Genomic DNA, 18,835 nt, shown 5'->3' with positions numbered 1-18,835 from the left:
TATACTTCGTCGATCTGCCTGTTCTGCTCCTGCTCTGTCTCTGGTGAATCCTCTCACCCTCCGCATCTCTGGCCTGTACCCCAGTTCTGTATAAATAAATAAATCTTTAAAAAAAAAAATCTGAGGATAGATAAATTTCCAGTCTTCTAACATGTTACAAAAAAACTCAAGAGTTGTCACCCTACATTGTTCTGGAACTTGACTGGAATACATGGAGAAAGCTTAAAAATTCAGAGAACCAAGAAATTCTTGGTTTACGTCATAGAAACCAAGGCTCAGAAGCAGATCTTGCTACTTAATTGTTTGTCCCTTAGTTAACCTCTCTGAGTCTCTCTCTTCATCTATAAATTGGCAGTGATTATCCTTAGGTTGCAAAGCTGTTTGCAGATAAGAGGTGATTTACATAACACAGTTAGCACAATGTCTGAGCTGTACTCTCTGACTTGTAGCTGATATTTCCAGTTCCCTGACACTACAAGTATTTGGGTTTTATTCTAGCCAAAGGCAGTTTAAGGCTTTTCATATCTCAGACTTCTGGGAGATCCCAAATCAATCTTGCAGTTTTTCTCTCATGGTTCAGAATTAGGATTAATCTGTTGCAAGATTTTTTATTCACCTAATTTGGGACTCAATGATGTCTTTTTACAGGAGTACCTAATTGCAATTAGTAAGGGTAACTTGGGAAACAGTGGTTATAAGCAGATCATCATATTGATGTCTTTTTAGATGCAGCTGTCATCAGTAATTTTGTTTGACTTCATGTTCTTATGCTTAAGTATGAAATAATCGGAAACCATGATATCAAGAAAAATTATCATTAGCCACCCTAGACATTTTCTATTATATTTATGACATAGACCATGTTTTGTAATATCATTGTTTATTTTGGAAAATAAAAAAATCAGCGAAATGAAAAATTTGAGTTTGTGATAGACCCTAGATATTCTAGCAATGTAGATGTAGAAAGTATACATAATGGAAAATCATAACTGACACTCTGAATTCAATCATGCAAATAAGCATTTATTGACACGCATTTCAGAATGCTGCTGGGTAACATTAAGTTATGCAAATAAGTTTCTTTCCTTTCTTTCACAATGTTAATAGCCTCAAAGAAAAAAACTATTTTCTTTGGAGTCTGTGAGTCTACATTCTAACTTTGCCCCACCTAATTGTATGATCTTAGTATCAGTAATCTCAGTTTCTTCTTTTGTAAACTTGTGATAAGAGTGACTGTCTCAATAATACTAGTGTCAGGTGGATAAAATTCGATCTTGTATGCAAATCCCTGACACAGTTAATGGTAATCCTTAAAAAAATAAAAAGTACTACAATTTATGAGCTAGCTATATTGTCTGATTCTGTATTATATTTTATGTAAATTACATAAAAATAATAGCTAATATTTAATAAGTATGTGCTATTTGCCAGCACATTCCAGATATTGTTTCTAAGTGTTCTACATGTTAACTCATTTAACCCTGATAAGATTCCACTATTATGTCTGCCTATTTTACAGAAGAGGAAATTGAATCTTACAGAAATTATGTAATCTGTCTACAATTCTAAAATGCTTGCAAATTGAGGAAGTGATCAAATTGATTTCTGTTTAATCCAGGCAGTCTAGCTTTAGAATCAGAACTCTGACTATTGTATTTTTTCCAGTCACAAAGAATGGTACTAAGGCACAATTGAGGCCAAAATAGAAAAAAAAAATATTTTATTTTAAATTGTATTTATTTATTGAGGTAAAATCAGTTTACACCACCATATGTGATTTAGGCATATAAGTCCATACTTTATCAAATGAATATTGCTATGCCCCACCCACCACCAAAGTACCCATCGTTCTCCACCATAGTGCACTGACCCTCTTCCACACTGTCCTTCCCACCCCACCCCCACACTCCCACTCTGGTAGTCTGAATTCTACATAGAGATTTCAAGTATTTTGTTTTAGTTTGTTCTTTTTCTTTGTTTTGGTGTATTGTTCCACATATGAGTGCAGTCATATGGTTATTGGTCTTTCTCATTCTGACTTGTTTTGCTCAGTATAATTCTCTCCAGTTCCATCCATGCTCTGACGAATGGCAAGAGTTCTTCTTTATTTAAAGTTGAATAGTATTGCATTGTTTACATACACATTTTCTTAAACCACTGTTCTGTCAATGAGAATTTAGGTTATTTCCATAAATTTGGCTATTGTAAATGTGCTACAATGAATATAAGAGTGCTTGTATCCAATCAAACTAAGGCTTTTGCATTCTGCAGGTAGATATCTAGGAGTAGCACTGCAGTATCACATGGTTGATCTAGTTTTAGTATTTTGAGAAGCCTCCATACCGTTTTCCATAGGGTCTGAACCAGTCTACATTCCCACCAACAGTGTAGTTGAAGTTACTCACCAAGGGGCTGTCCATGACCTTATGATTTTGAGTAGTAGAATGAGAATAAAAACTAAACTATGCTCATACTCATTGTAAGTATGAGCTCTTTTTACCACGTGAATTTTACAGGGTTAAAGGATTGGATTATGGTTCAAGGAAATCATCATATGAAGGGGGAAAAACCTTTTAAAAACCTTTATAATCTCTTTCTTTGCCTAAATATTACAAAGTCATCAAAAGTCAATTTCAAAAAAAAAATTAGAGATGGCCTATTATCTAGCCTCTACATTTTGGACTATCATTATGGAGAATAATCAAATCAAATAGTTTTATGATTGCCTTATATTTCCTTCCTACATATAACGTGGTTGTGCTAAACCAGCCCTTCAAAGCAAGAAACAAATATGGTAAGGAAAGGCCATCCTTTTAAAAGAGCAATGGGTAAGGTGTAGGAAACCGAGACTTTCCCTTCCACACCACCAGTTAATATCGCATGACCAAGCACAGGTCAATTTTCCTGTTTCTCTCTATAAAAGTGAAGTGCTTGAGCTTGTGGGTATACTCCATAGCTTTGATCTCTGATGTACCTCCGTAGAATGATTCAGCCTCAGGCATTCTACCTAACTCATCTATCCCATAGCTATGGCAGAGTTCAGGGGGTTCCAAATTTATTCTAGAAATAAGAAACATACTTGGGTGGGAGAATAACTCTTCTCCACACAATAAGAATCCCCACTAGCAAGTCCTCTCTCTGGGTCAGATTAAGAAATTTTAAGTTACTGGGCTGGAACCTGAAAAAAAGTTCTTCATGTCCTAATTTTTTGTTTCCTTTGAAATTGTGCACTGGTACCAATTTGATAGAAATAGAAGCAGTGGATCAAAGCTACAGACAGTATCATCCTTGTGAGCAGAACATGAACCCATTTCTAAAGAGACCAACCCACGCTTCCCTACCCACATGTCTCCCATGGTACAAAGGTTTCAAGCAAAACACATTGATTACAATGTGTGGGTTTCTAATGCTTTATGAAGAAAAATCTAGGAAAAAAAAAGCTACAAAGAGAAGGCAAAATTGGGATTTATCTGACAAAATATTTTGTGGCATGCTTTCTCAATCAAGAAAATAGAGATTATATTAGCTACCCCGCACCTTGAGAGTGGGCTAGACTTAGCAACTCACTTCTAAGGGAAGATATAAATGATTAATTTTACAGTGGAGATACTGGCAAAAATCTATATAAACCAAGTGATAAAGGTTAACATCATTTGTAGTGTGATGAGAATGACACATCACCTCTGTGATCTAATTGCATTCCCCCAAAACAAAACGTTGCTCTAAACACATGAAAACATCATACAAACAGATTGGGGATTTTGCACAGGATACCCGTCCAACAGTCCTGAACAATGTCAAGGATATGAAAACAGAAATTGTCCAGACCAAGAAGAGTCCATGGACACTGATGAGTAAATATAATATTCTGGGCTCAGTCCTGGGGCAAAAAGAGGGTATTCATTGAAAAACTGGTGAAACCTAAATAATGTTGCAGTTCAGTTAATAGCAGTGTGCAAGAGTCTCTTATTTTTAACACATATCCCTCATTAAGAGATGGGCAATGGAGAGAAATGAGTGAGGAGCCACAGGGGAATTCTCTGTACTGTGTAGATTTTCTATGAATCTAAAATTATTCTGAAATGAAAGGTTGATTTTAAAAGAATATATTGTACACATTTGGCCATAGAACTAAACATTTTTCTGTCTCCTAATTTTCAATGGCTATATAATTATCCCCAATTATTTATTTTATGTGGTCATGCTTAATGAAAAGTTGAGCAGATAGTAAAAGTTTGGTAAAGGTTAGAATTGTGTAATTAATGAAAACATCATAACAAGTAACCTCATAGATGCTATTTCTACCTTGTTTTTATTGTCTTTACGCATTGAGATGGTGTGGCCTGGCTTAGAACTTATAGTATAATTTGTGGGGATGTTTAAACTAACTGGGAAGAGCCAGGTCATTATTGCTTTTACTGTTCTGTTGTAGTGTCATCCTAGTGGCTGTTTAATAGACCTCTGCCTCCAGATGGGAGTTATCATGTTTTTGAAGCAAATATGGAATAACTTCATGGAACTGGGATACCCGTGAGCACTGTATTATTAAACTTACTTTATACATTGTTACAAAGAAAAAGGTACAAATTTGGGGTTAGTAATCAGACCAATGAAAATTCTGTTCCAGCTCTTCTCCTTAGTAAATGTGTGACCTTGTGCAAGGTAATAAATCTTTCTGAGCTTCAGTTTTTGTATCTCTTAAGAAAGAGAATCAGCAGCATACTTCAAAACCAGAATGCATTGAAGTATCTCAGGAGATCAATTTCTATATAAAAATATAGATGTTTACAGGGTCTGGAGAGTTCTGAAAAGACTGAGTCCTATTCTCTGGTGCTAGTCTTGGAAGCTGAGACCATGCAAATATCTCCAGTTCTCAGGAATGCTTGGTATAGTCCTGAGGATAGTTGGTGTTTCTCCTTTCTAAATGTACTATCAATTATCCATTGTGCCTAAAATTAGAGCTCTAAAGTTCTTTTTCTGTTCTGGATGTAGATTGATCCAGAACTGGTGGTCACGACATAAAATCAAGCGGGGAGTACAAGATGCCTCCATACCACAGTGGGAAAATGATTGGAATCTGCAGCCTATGAATATTCATGGACTGATGGATGAGTACTTAGAAATGGGTAAGGAAAAACCTTTCTGCGGAGTTGTCATTCTTGATATTATTTTTCTGTTTCATGCAGGTTTTGGTTCAAAAGAGAAAATCATTTCCCTCCTTTCTAGACTCTATCTAAATATTTCTGCACTTTTTGCTAGACAGAGCTAGAGAAGATAGCAACGCAACTTCTAGAAGGTTCACACATTTTGTCCTTGGGCAACCAGAATATTTGTTCAAAATAATGGTCCCTATGGTAGAGACCTAGCTTTTGAGCAAATATTTTAAAGAAATATTTAAATATTAAATATTTTAAAGAAGCAGAATCAAATCCATCCATGAAATGTACCATCTCACCCAAACCAGGCAATAATTCTTTTTCATAATAAACCTTTACACAAAACTTGTCTGAATCTCAGCTTTTTCAAGAAACTTACCTATATTAAAAAATGAATTCCCATTCCAACTATTAAAATCATTGAGTGCTGTCTAACCTTATCTTTTTTCTAAACTTTGAAAAAAGAAAACCAAATTAGGTCTCCAGTCCCTCCTTTTGTCAAGCATTTGAATTCTTCAAGTTCCCCTCTGACTCCTTGTATTTTCTTTACTCTTCCTTCTGCTGCTTAGTGGCAAAAACATAGATTTTCAATCCATTCAGATCTGAGTTTGAATGTAGTTGCTAAATGTTTTCTGGCTATCTACCCTTTAGAAGTTTACTTAACAAATAGTATAACTTTCTCAACTAAAAATGGGGATAAACATATATACCCACTAGGAGTGTTGAAAAGGTGAATAGCTATTTATGTAAAGTACCTAGTATTACACTAGGATAATGTGCAATAAATGATAGTGTTTATATATATATATTTAAAGCTCTATTTCTTTTTTTTTTTAATTTATTCATACAGAACTGGCATACAGGCCAGAGATGTGGAGGGTGAGAGGATTCATCAGGGACAGAGTGGGGAGCAGAACAGGCAGATCGACGAAGTACACTGCTGAGTGGAGCAGCGGGCGGGTCAGGAGAGGTCTGCCACGCCATGTGGATCTCCTCCGGGGCAGGCGGGGATCGAACTCATGCGGAAGTAGCTTAAGCTTCTTAGTGCAGTGCTTTAACCGGCTGCGCCACCCCACCAGGGAGGGCCCTAGTGTTTATATTTTTAATAAGGTTTGATATCACTAATTTCCTAATGCTTTCCCTTTACAGTTTTGCAGTTTGGTTTTACCACCATCTTTGTTGCGGCATTTCCTCTGGCTCCTCTTTTGGCTTTGTTAAACAATATCATTGAGATTAGGCTAGATGCATACAAATTTGTCACCCAGTGGCGCAGGCCTCTGCCAGCCCGAGCTACTGATATAGGTAAGTTCAGACAACTGACACAGGTGAGATTCAGAAATTAAGTGACTTTGAACTGCTGTCATTTTACTTAGCACCATGTGGATTTCTATTTCTGGGGTCTCCCTCCCAACAGTAACAAAACTGAGCAGGTTTCCTTAACCAAAGAATAAAATAAGCACTTAAGAGTAAGTCCACTTTAAACAGGATGCTTCAAAAATGTGTCTGTAATTCATTTTCCATTCTTTATTACCTCATTCTTTATTTTTGCTGCAGATTTCTATTATGCATTCAAAGCAATCCCTTAAGTAAAGATTTTAGATTGCTTTAGTCCTTTGCTACTATGCAACAGGCAAATAGCTTCATACTTACTTGAACTGTTTCCTCGGGCTGTATTCCTAGAATGACTGTCACTCCTGTGACAAAGAACACCTGCATTTAAAATCATGATATATGTTCTTCAAAAATGTGACAATTTCTGCTCTCACTATCAGTGAATGTAGATCCATTGCCTCAGCAACTCCATTTTGTATATTAGGCAAAATCATCCTCTCTGTGTTTTGTGAAGCATATATTTTATCCTAAGTAATTGTTGTTGCTTTGGCTGAGTAGCATTACTTTTGTAAAAAGAAATGTTAAATTTTGATGTGTGCAAATACTGTTTCCTTACAAATTCTTATTTCTTATCATCTCTCCAACCAAGTAAATGTTAAGTTTTAGAACTTGAATTTATTAATTTAATAAAATTCCTTTATATATATATATTATAGCCATATTATATATGTGGCCACGTTATAAAGAATGTGAAAAACATGGAGGGTGGTGGGGGAGAAGGTAGCCACGTTAGCCAGTGAGCCAGTGACCACTGGCACTTCTGATGCTTTCTTTACAGGATGTGTTTTTAATTAACATGTTTAAAACTAATTGTAACCTCATTTTAAATCATAGTCTTGACGATCATCAATAGTTTATAGATACTTTGTGCAATTTCAAAAATCCAATTACAGGCTGCTCTCCTAATAAGAAATGCCAACTAGTAATTTCAAGTCTTGACAGCAAGCTAGTTTAACTTTTTTTGTGTTTTTGTTTCAAAAAGATAGTTGGCAAGGCAAAGGCAAACCAATAGTGAATACAGATATTCCACTGCTTACCTGATGATCTAGAACTTAAATATTGTTTTATATCACCTCAGTAACTTCTAAACATTAGGCTTTGATATATTTTAGGCAAACATTCTATGTCTCACTACCAGCATGAGCTGATTCCTAATAACACTGTAATTTTCAGATTTCCAGTATGGAGTCTATATTCCTCTGTGGAAATCCGTTCAATAGCTGTACCTTAGTGAGACATTGTACTAAAAAGTAAATAATGGACTAAAGTAAAAATGTGGATCAAAATAAGTATACTCCCCCCCCACCCAGAAAAAATTTCCAAAATAAAATTTATTCAAAGGCTTAATTTTTTATGTTTTATTCACTCTCTTTGATCTTCTATTTTTCTCCTACTAGGTATCTGGTATGGAATTCTTGAAGGAATTGGCATATTGGCTGTGATCACCAATGCATTTGTAATTGCTATTACATCAGATTACATCCCACGTTTTGTCTATGAATATAAATATGGCCCTTGTGCAAGTCGGTCTGAATACAGCGAAAAGTAAGGGTGAACATTTTTCTGATCTATTTTATGTTGTAATTGAAATGAGAACTTATTGGCAAGTTTTGTTCTGTGACCATGAAGAGCACTGATCCTGATCACTGCACTTACTGGATTTATTGGATGCAACCAAGCACCATAAAAAAAGGCAGCAGTTTCTTATAGGAAATAAGTTTAAAGTCTCTCCATGCATCACTAGGAGTACAAGGCTAAAAATATTAGTGTACTCAGAAGTCACATTCTAGAACTGAAAAATGTCTCTTAGAAATTGTGGAACATAATCTTTTGATATATGGATTGGAAAATTGAGACCCATAATGGTTAATCCTGCTGAAGGGCAGGAAGCTTTTTTGCAAGATAATACAGAATGTGAAGAAACTGTTGACTCTATAGAGAAAGATGTTTCAAATGGTCTTTATAGTTAGGACAGTTAAGGGTGCAGAAAATGTTATCCTGGGCCTGACTCCACGTATTTTTGTTGGAAAATAAATCCACATATTGGGAGTATGATTTCTCAGCCTCTACACTAATGATATTTTATCCCAGATAATTCTCTTTTTTGGATGGGGAAGGAAGTGCCCGGGGCAGTGTAGGATGTTCAATGGCATCCTTCCCCTCCACTCAGTAGAAGCCCGCTGCAACCTCCTACTCCCAAGCTGTGACCTTCAAAAATATGTCTAGACATCTCCAAATGTTCCCTGAGGAACAAAGTCACCTTATTAGAACCCTAGTTTTGGGGAGTATGTACCTGTTATTTCCTTCTTAAAATTATAGATCAGGAGAGAATGGAAGAAGTCACTGGATTTAGGTAACAGAGAGAAATGGGTTTTTTTTGCTGGAGAGTTGCCTTAGGTATAAAAATAATGATAGCAGGTAAGGGGGTGTTAGGAGGAGCCTTTTTGTTCCTTCAGGAGCAGCTTTGGACAAGCATCTTAGCTAGGGGCTGACATATGCCCCAGCAGAATGAGCCCTGTTTTAGAATGAAATCAACCCTTAGTTCTGCTGATGAACTCAACACCAAAATGCCTTTCTGAATGTAAACGTTTCGATTTCTCAGAGATCTAACAAAGCCATGAAGTTTCATTTTATATCTTGGAGTCTTTTCGAAATTTTTAAGTTGAATTCAAACACCCTGGGTTCAAATTTTTAATTTTTTGCCTCTTACTAAAAGCCACATCATCAATTTTTAACTTTGATTAAGAAATAGTGCCTGAAATAACATTTTTGAACTGCCAAACACTACGTTTAAAAAATAGTTTAAGCATCAATTGAGAAAAATCCCCAAAGTCCCTTTTTTTCTTAATTAAAAATAGCCCAGATGCAGGGGTGAAAGTGTGCATGTGAGTCTGGCAGGCCTCTTCCTCTGGAGCATTTGCCAGTGTCTTTACTGCCACCTAGGGTAGGTGAAAGTAAGATTGCCTGAATACCTGCTCTGTATTTAGACTCTGCCTGCATGTAGATGACAACTGACCTCTTCTCTGTATTCACTTACCAATGGTGTAGAATAATTTCATACAGAGATGTGAAAGGCATTTTGAAATTGAAGTCACATGTTCATAGCTACATATTATTTTATTTTTGGAGGGGAGGGTAGTGGGTATGCTTAACTTCCAAATGGGAATATGTTCATTTTCAGAATGAAGTGGCAAAGAATGAGGTGCAGTGGAAAAGATCAGATTGACAAAGAGAAGTCGAAATGATAAGTTATGATATCCAGGTTGGACAGAGCAGGGTGTGAAGTCAGCATGGCACTGAAATTAAGAATTTAGGGGTTAGTGTGAGAGAGATACACATTTGAATTCAGGTTTTAACAACTGTTTGTCCAGGAGCTAGGTTCTCCACATAGGGGCCACAGATCTCCTTAAGGGTCCATGAGGTTAATACTGTTTTCATAATCATAGTACATCTTTTTCCATCCTATTGATATTTGTACCAATGGTGAAAAAGTAGCGGTAGATGCAATTTTCTAGTTGTTTTGTGTAACTGAAGATTATAGCCCCCCAAAGTACTAGAATATGAATCGCATTCTTCACTACTATTTAAAAACGCTAAGATATTCCAGAGTGTTCTTGATGAAGCAGTCAAGCTAGAAACCATCTAGACATCATTGTGAAAAAACATGTTTTGTGACTGTTTAATAAATTGTGAAGTACTTCTACATTCCAAATGATGAGGATTGTCTTGAAGAAAATTCCATGTATGATTGTTGCAAATTAAACAAATATTCCAGATAAGCTATTATTCTTCAGGCTTGAGCACTTAGCGGACATTTTTATAAAATGCACAAAACTATCATGCCATTATAAGGAAATTATTGACAGTATTCATTTATACTAATAAAATATGAAGCTTTGAAGTGAAAATTTGAATTTTGGAGAACCTTTATCTGCCATTGCAAGCTTAAAAGTTTCCCAATACTTTGTGATTACAATCAAAACTGTTATTAATTATTGTGATTTTTCATAAAACTTTGCTAATATCTAGGTGATGTTCATAACTCCAGGAATAAATTTTCCAAATTACCTTATCTGATGTCATAAATCTGTGTAAGAAGTGAATTCAAATTATAACATAGACTTATGGATTTAATATAAGATCCATATGAAAAGTTCAGTGCTACATTGAAATTGAATTTTATTTTCAGATTCCACATTGCAACTAAACTTTATAAACTGACAACATACAGGATTTCAGTATGATATCAAAATATTTTGAATAACTATCTGAAATGCTATTAAAATAGTCCTCCTTTGTCCAACTACTTGCCTATGTGAGTCGTTTCTCTGAATACCCTTTAACCAAATCAACATATTGCAACAGGTTAACTTAAGAAGCCACCATGACAATATAGCTATCTTTTATGAGACAGACATTAAAAAGGTCATGTAAAACATTATCTTTCTTCGTACATTTTTCTTTTATAAAATATAGCTCTTTTTTTAAATGTTCTGTATTTGTGGTAACCTACATGTGAAAAAGTATAAACCTATATCTCTGAGCCATATACATTAATATAAGCCAATATTATCTAATATTTTTTTTAATTGGCAATAATGAAACATTTGGTATACATATTATTTGTAATGGATTTGACAATAAATTTACATGAATTGGTAAATATTTTATAAATGCCCAGTTTTAATTTCTAATATGTAAACTATCAATAGGAATGTTACTATGCAAATGGCTTTGAGAACTGAAATTAATTTTTAATTTATTTATACAGGCTATCTGAAAATATAAAATTTTTTTTTTAAATTTATTTATTTGTGCATACAGAACTGGGGTACAGGCCAGAGGCCCAGGGGCGGCGAGAGGCCCCACCAGAGACAGAGTGGGGAGCAGAACAGGCAGATCGATGAAGTACACTGCTGAGGGGAGCAGCGGGCGGGTCAGGAGAGGTCTGCCATGCCATGTGGTCACCTCCGGGGCAGGCGGGAATCGAACTCATGCAGAAGCGGCTTTAGATCCTCAGTGCTGTGCTTTAACCCGCTGCGCCACCAAGGAGGGCCAATATAAAATATTTTAAGACTTACGAGCCTAGAGAAGCCTTTTCTCTGTAAACAATTGTTCTTTAATCTAAATAATGGTGATAATATATATACACTAAGATTGCTGTAAAGATTAACTCTAATTACTATCTAATCCCTATGTTATCATATTTTGCCTCATATTTTGTTATTGTTCAGCACCAAGCATCTGGACTTTTCTAAAAAATTTGTAAGTCCTCAATAAATACATATTGAGTAAATTAACAAATCACAAATAAATGTTTTTTGTTGTCTGTTTAATTATAAATTACTGAGGGAAAATGACCTGAGTTTATCTCATTAAGGGGAAGCTACAGTTATAATGGAAGTTAGGGAATAAAAGAGCTGAGTTGCTAAGTACTTATAATTCTAATGGAAATGAATCTTTTTAAATCCTGTGACTTATAATGAAGGCACTGCACTAGAAATTTATGAATCTCTGAATCACATTATGCTTTTCTTTTCTCTCAGTTGCTTAAAAGGATATGTCAACAATAGCCTCTCCTTCTTTGACCTGAGTGAGCTCGGTATGGGAAAATCTGGCTATTGCAGGTATTGCTTATAAATTATAATGCTTTTCTTCTTCCTTCCCCTATTACATTTCCTTGCCTTTACATGTTAATGAGCCCATCCAAACTCATTTTGGAATGTATGCAAATCAAGAAAATTCGGGGCCTCTACCATTCATTAGTCTCTGTTCTTCAAATTCTTTGTCTTGTGGGGTTTAGGTACAGAGATTACAGAGGGCCCCCTTGGAGTTCCAAACCCTATGAATTCACCTTACAATACTGGCACATCCTCGCTGCTCGATTGGCCTTCATCATTGTGTTTGAGGTAAGTCAAAGACTGATAAAATTACCTTAAACATATATTATTTCAATTGTGGTATCAACATATCACAGTAAAAAGAGGAAACGGTCCTTCATTCTTCCTAACACGTATCCGATAGAAGGCAACTATAGTATTGCAAATGCAATCTGTGCAAATATTTACATCCTAGGTGATTGATAGCATTCTCCATTCCAGTGTCTGATTGTTTGTTAGTCAAACACAATATTGTTCATGTTTATTCATTTTATAAACTAGCATATGATAATCTTTGTATATTGCACTTTCCCTTCTTAAACTTACAGCACCTTGTTTTTGGGATCAAGTCATTCATTGCATACCTGATTCCAGATGTACCAAAAAATCTATATGACAGAATACGACGGGAGAAGTACCTCGTTCAAGAAATGATGTACGAGGCTGAGCTAGAACACTTACAACAACAACGGAGAAAAAGTGGTCACCCTGTTCATCATGAATGGCCTTAGTTGGTAACTGTTACCCAGTAGGGGCAATAGTCATTGGAATGGCAGCAAGTTCAAATTTAGCTGCTATCTAAGGAAGGTACACCTGACAATCATGTGTGTGATATGTTCCTTAGAAATGCATTACATTTATCTCTGGTATTTGAAACAGCCAGCATTCTAGGAGAGAAAAAGATGATTCCTGACCTTACAATAATGCTCAGATTGACATTGTAGAAAGCCGGAATCTAATTCTCAGAACCAGACTCAGGGAGTTATGTATTTGGAGATCTTCACCTTCCATCAGCAGTGTAACAGGAAGTGTGATGGTGAGGTTTCCAAAGACAAGATTTCCATGAAAATGTTCACATGCCAGGAATGACTTAGAATTGTGTTATCTTCATTCACATTCTAATGACTTTGAAACTATAGAGTGAGTCGATATACTTATTGCCTTTGCTGCCAAAAATCCACGTCCCTTCAGCTTACAGGTTTGTAAGAATTCCCCTTATTCTTGCTGAGATTGTGGACCTGTGCCACAGGGAAATCATGCTGCTTTATATTGACTATGCAATTGAAGAGTTGCACATCTCCTTAATAGTCAAACCAAATACCTAAAATTCCAAGATGAATACCATTCATGAAATAACAGTCTGTTGCATTGACTATATCTAAATCTATTTTGTGACTGACAGGACCAGTTGTACGGCTTTTCTTTATAACTAAATGCCAGTAGAGCCACTTACATGTAAAACATGAAGGGTTATTTTCATATCATTGAGAAGATAAATCCATTTACTACAAAAGGCAGTTTTATAGTACATTTAATTTTTTCGCTTCCTGATTTATTACAACAGCTCACACTGAATAACTTGAAATGCTGTAAATATGTTTATTTTCCTTGTACCTTTGCACCTTGACAATGTGTAATGCAAGTTAGTTGATCAGCTCTGAGAACATTTGCACACTACCCTTTTGTGACTTGTTTGTTGAGGAAAACAGAAGCCAGATGCTTTGCAACAATGTCTTCTCTTGCTTATGAGCTAATGAAAGTAATGCATGAATATGAATTATATTATTTGTAAAAAAAAAAAACACTTTTTTGTTTTACTTTATTTTCATCACTGTAAAGCTCTTTTTGTTATGACTTCTTTGATCTTCTTTGATAGATTGAGTTATTTTTTATAATTACCTAGAAACAAAGTCAAAGTAATTGTGAAAGACATCAGTTTGCTTTATTGTGCAACTTCTGTTTCAGTGTCAGTTCTATTATCTGTTAGTGTGACTGGTCATAGTCAAATGAAGTGAGAATAATAATGGGGCCTTCAATGAAAGGAAAGTCCAGTGGAGGCACAAGCTTTGGTGGCCACATGGGAGGAAAGAGTGGAAGTAAAGGGATGTGCAACAGAAAGTAGGACATTTTTCAGTGTAAAACAATTAGTGCTAATCTCAGTTTTTTCTCCCCTAGGAAGAGTGTGGGAGACTATACACACTCATATATATTTGAGAACTTTGATTTTTATTTGTCCAATTAAGCATAGAGTAGCTCGTCCCAAAATATACACAGGGCAGATTAAATGCAATTGAAATAAATACTGAGGCTTCCCTAGTAAGAAAATTATGAATTGATCCTCACTCTTTTTTATGAGTTTAACATTGTAAATAGTTTTCTGTTTTGCTTTACCTTCTTCCAGCCAGGGAAAAGTTAATGTATTATAGATATTGATTGGTAGTTTGGGTGGCTGGGTGGCTGGTTAGTTGGTTTTTGTGAAAAATAATCACTTCCTTACTTGTCATTTGATTCTGAGCAAGGGGAGAAATTTCTTACACTAAAATTTTCTCATGTGCCCTTTTCACATGGGTCTCTTTCATTCAGATTGCAGAGAGTTCTGTTTCTGCCACCTGCTTATTTATAGTAGCTAATTCCACAAAGGAGTTTTAACCTCTTGCATCTTTGTAACATCTGCATTTCTTTTACTTGCCTGAGAATAAATACCCTCTCTGTCTGTTAAAGACATAAATGAATCTGATATTTATGTCTTTTCCAAATGAGGAACATAGGACAAAGATATTTGTCCAATGTGCAGCGAAAAACAATGACAGTTGTGCCCTTCAGAAGTCTTTTTATGAGTTATTTTTATATACCACCATCAGGGTTTAAAATCATATTGATTTCCTAGAGAGAAACAAAATGTGAATATAGGGGTGTATTTTTAATAAAAAATTATAATATGTTGATAATTTTGAAACTGGTGGAAAATAGCATACAGTGAAAAATTTTTCAGACATTTTTCCTTTTGTGAAACAATGCAGTAGAATTTAGTGAGGCCTTTGTCACTGTTGACAACAAAATATTATAGCCCCAAACAGTATGTTAGTTTTATTTCACTCTGTTTTAGTTGAGACAATGTTTTATATCATAGTTTTCATATGGATGCAAATGATTTCTCAAAGGATTTATATAGCACACTCTTTTCTCAGGAATTCTGTACTACGTGAATGCTGCTTATATATTTTCATATTCTAACTTGTTGTCTTTTCAAGCAAATAACTAATATAAATATGCATGCAGTCGGCTTTGACAGTTTGTTCATAGCTGAAGCACTTTCAGAGTAGTGTATGGAAAATCACTCTAGATTGTAGCTGACATAGTTCACAAATGAGTGTCTGCATGCACTTGCACATTAAACATGCTGACTGACTGCATGATGAGATACAACTTCTGAATGTCGCACAATTTTTTCAAAATGACTCCTAGCACAATCTCTTGTAGAATGGAATGAAAAAGGACTTTTTTCACTCAATAAATCATCATATGATATGGTATTTTTCTATAATTTGTATGTTGGGTTTATTCTTGTCTGTTTTTATTTTTAAGAATTAAGTGATTTGTTGGGTGTGTATGGGGAAAGGGAATTGCTTATCTTTAGCGCTTTATGAAAATTTTTGCAGATTCTTGCCCCACTCATTAAAAAGTTTTTGACACTGCGTCTTCTGATAAGCTCATTGTTATTTTCAAGGCATTTGTGTATGAAAGTTCAGCCAGAGATCGGAGTATCACATTGATCCTAATAATAACTTGTGCTAGAAACAGATGGAGAAGCTTGATTAGTTTTTGAGGAGCTAATAATGCTTCTATCACACAGAAGCATTTTCTTTTTCTCTGACTTGTGCTGGCTCTGTCAAAATCTCCTTGGACAGATGTAGGTGAGTTTAGCCTAAAGATAGTTCCTGTCAAGAAGGTGGACATGTGGGACCAACTGTCAATAAGAAGCTACCAAATTGCCAATTCCCTGCCCATCCCCTGACCAACTTAGTGGTCAAAATTGAAAATTGATGGAGAGTTGCTTGACTGATATGGCTGAATTGATTGCTTAGTCAATTAGGGACAGAGAGGCTTTAGCCTAATGTGTGTGTGTGTGTGTGTGTGTGTGCATATACACATGCACAGTTGTGTGGGACTGCATACACATATACTCACACTCAATAAGCATATCTTTTGTATAAGGATCAGTGAGAATTTCCTCTCTGAGATATACCCATTCAGTATCCCCTCCATTTTCTCTCCAGTCAAGTATGATAACACATCCTAGATATTGTTTGAGGTTTCTATCCAGGGAATCAATGAGCATGTTATCTCCCTGATTTTCATAGGGAGAAGCTTATACATCTAAACTTACAGCTTTATGACTGTACCAGGATGTCTCCAGAACAATTCTCCCTGAAGAAAGCCTCTTGTTCTGGGTATAGCTTGTCTAAAGTGGGATTCGTGTGTACACTGGACAATCAATTGCATGAATGCTATTTTAATCATTCCCTAAAAAGGAAGGGTGAGGTTTTCAGGCATATGTGTGCATTGAAGTCCTCCGAATACTCCATGTCAACTCTCATTCTCTCTTAGGGAAAGCAGTCCCTCTGTCTTCTGGTTTTGGAAAGCAAAGCGCTCCTAAATTATTACTGATAGTTATGAAATAAAAATAAATGAAATCTACTTAGATACTTTTCACTAAAAAGAATTGGTAAGCAGATAGCTAGTGTCATGTGGTATATAAGTTGTTTCAAACCATTATAATTATTTTGTCAATGCCCAGATGTAACTTTAGTATTTTATCTAACAAGTGCTAAGAACAGACATTTAGTTTGCTTTTTGGGAAGCTTTTCTCTACATGAATAGAGGGATTTTTGAATGGCCAGAATAATATGATGGCAAGGATAATTCTGAAAAACAGTGCTTTGGGAATGGTGGCAGGGATATAGATAGGGACTTCCCACCAAGACAAAATGACTGTATTTTTAGATTCTATTTCTATATCTATTATGCACACTCCCTACTTTTTTTCTAACTGAACAACTGCAATTAAGTTCATCTTTTAATATTCAAAAGAAATCAATAATATTTTCTTTATCTTTTTAAATTATGAAGCTAAATATAGTCAACTTAGTGATAACTCTAACCAAAAAATAAGTGTGTCAATTTTATCTTCCAAGTGAAGGTAAAAAAGTGTGTGTAAATACATAATATATGCAGTTTTGTCTTAGTATGTGTCCTCTGTATACATGACTGCTAAATTGAATTTTTTCAAGTAGGAAAGTGCTTTTGGAGTTCTGTAACTGAAGAGGGATTTGAGGGAATACTATATGTGTGTGTATTACTGTTAGCCATTCAACATTTCTTTCTAGTCTCATGAGAAATTTTAAAGTCAATTTAAGTAAACTTCGATTTATTGAAATAGATTGAATTATCCAAAAGTACTTCTAAGGTGTGTCTTCAATGCAGTATTTCTAAATGTAGTGAACAGTGAAGTTATAAGAAACCTTTATAAGTTTCAAAAAAGTCAATAGCATTGCCTTATTGTTCAATTCTCTGTAAGGCCTGCCTATGTTATGCCACTATGAATCAGCACTTTGGGGATTATTCACATGGCAATAACACCAGGGCATTTAATAAATACACAACATGAGATTATCTTACTTTTTAAATGTGCCAGTACAGATTCTATTATTAGGAAGTGAGTGTTTTAAACACATATAGACACGTGCTTGCTGCTGTAAAATATTTTTTAAAGCAGGTGAATATTATTTCTAGAAATTCCAGAGGACAAACAGACCAAGGTCCATAAAAGGTTTCACCATTATATAATGATTTTCTTGATTTATAGTAATTCATTGTATTAAATCATAAAATCATCTTGATGGTCATGTGTGTGTGTGTTTTAACCTCAGTAGCCCAAATATTTCAGACGTTTTCTATAACACTAAAATAATAAGTACTGTTTTGTAATATGTGAGACCTTATTTTGAATTTTGTTTACTTGGTCATTTGATAGACCTGCCTTAATCTATTCATATTAAAATTTAAGGGTAAGTATTTTTATATCCCACTCCTAACCCTGTGAAGAATAGTCACATTGATCACTTGAACACATTTCAATATGAACTTATTTTTAAAAGAAATGATTTTGCTATCTGTACTCATTCTACAGTCATTTTTCCTAAAATACATTATAAATAGAAATACATTACTGTATAAATAGAAATTTAGAAGTATTCCATATCTCTTTAAAAAATGTAAAATTTTGGAAATACAAAAACATCATCTTACATTTCCATTCAGATACAGATACCAACTGAAATTTTCTATCATAGAGTTTTTTTTTCCCTAATTTGTCATGATGGTCTAATAAGAAAGCTGTTGATATATTGATACTTCAATTAAAGGTCATCCTGTATTTAGGTAAATACAAATTTAACTTTGTATTCTGAACTATAATAGATATTACAAATAAAAGTGGAACATTAAGAAAGCAGGTTTATAAGTTTTATACACATGGATTGACTTGGTCAAGAGATTGGAATGGAAAAATATAATATTAAGTTTTGAAAGAGTTATAAATAAAAGTAACCAGTAGGTGAGTTACTG

At 34.9% G+C, this 18,835-nt stretch overlaps 1 protein-coding gene across 4 annotated transcripts in view; it reads left to right on the top strand.

The window, feature by feature from the left end:
• ANO3 (anoctamin 3) overlaps nt 1-15,903 on the top strand; it is a 246,431-nt gene extending 230,528 nt beyond the window's left edge. For all 4 annotated transcript variants that reach the window (XM_012725477.1, XM_004682971.2, XM_012725478.1 and 1 more), the window contains 7 exons: nt 4,433-4,530; nt 4,993-5,126; nt 6,306-6,458; nt 7,946-8,093; nt 12,095-12,175; nt 12,352-12,457; nt 12,757-15,903. In XM_012725477.1, the coding sequence (XP_012580931.1) occupies nt 4,433-4,530; nt 4,993-5,126; nt 6,306-6,458; nt 7,946-8,093; nt 12,095-12,175; nt 12,352-12,457; nt 12,757-12,939 (903 nt within the window). In that variant the 3' untranslated portion in view covers nt 12,940-15,903. The remainder of the gene's footprint in view (nt 1-4,432; nt 4,531-4,992; nt 5,127-6,305; nt 6,459-7,945; nt 8,094-12,094; nt 12,176-12,351; nt 12,458-12,756) is intronic.
• Nucleotides 15,904-18,835: the final 2,932 nt, after the last annotated feature.

This window comes from Condylura cristata, unplaced genomic scaffold, assembly GCF_000260355.1.
Source record: "Condylura cristata isolate star-nosed mole 26May11 unplaced genomic scaffold, ConCri1.0 scaffold00015, whole genome shotgun sequence".
NCBI lineage: Eukaryota > Metazoa > Chordata > Mammalia > Eulipotyphla > Talpidae > Condylura > Condylura cristata.
The sequence above is the reverse complement of the archived record's forward strand: the minus strand, read 5'-3'. Positions and strand labels throughout refer to the sequence as shown.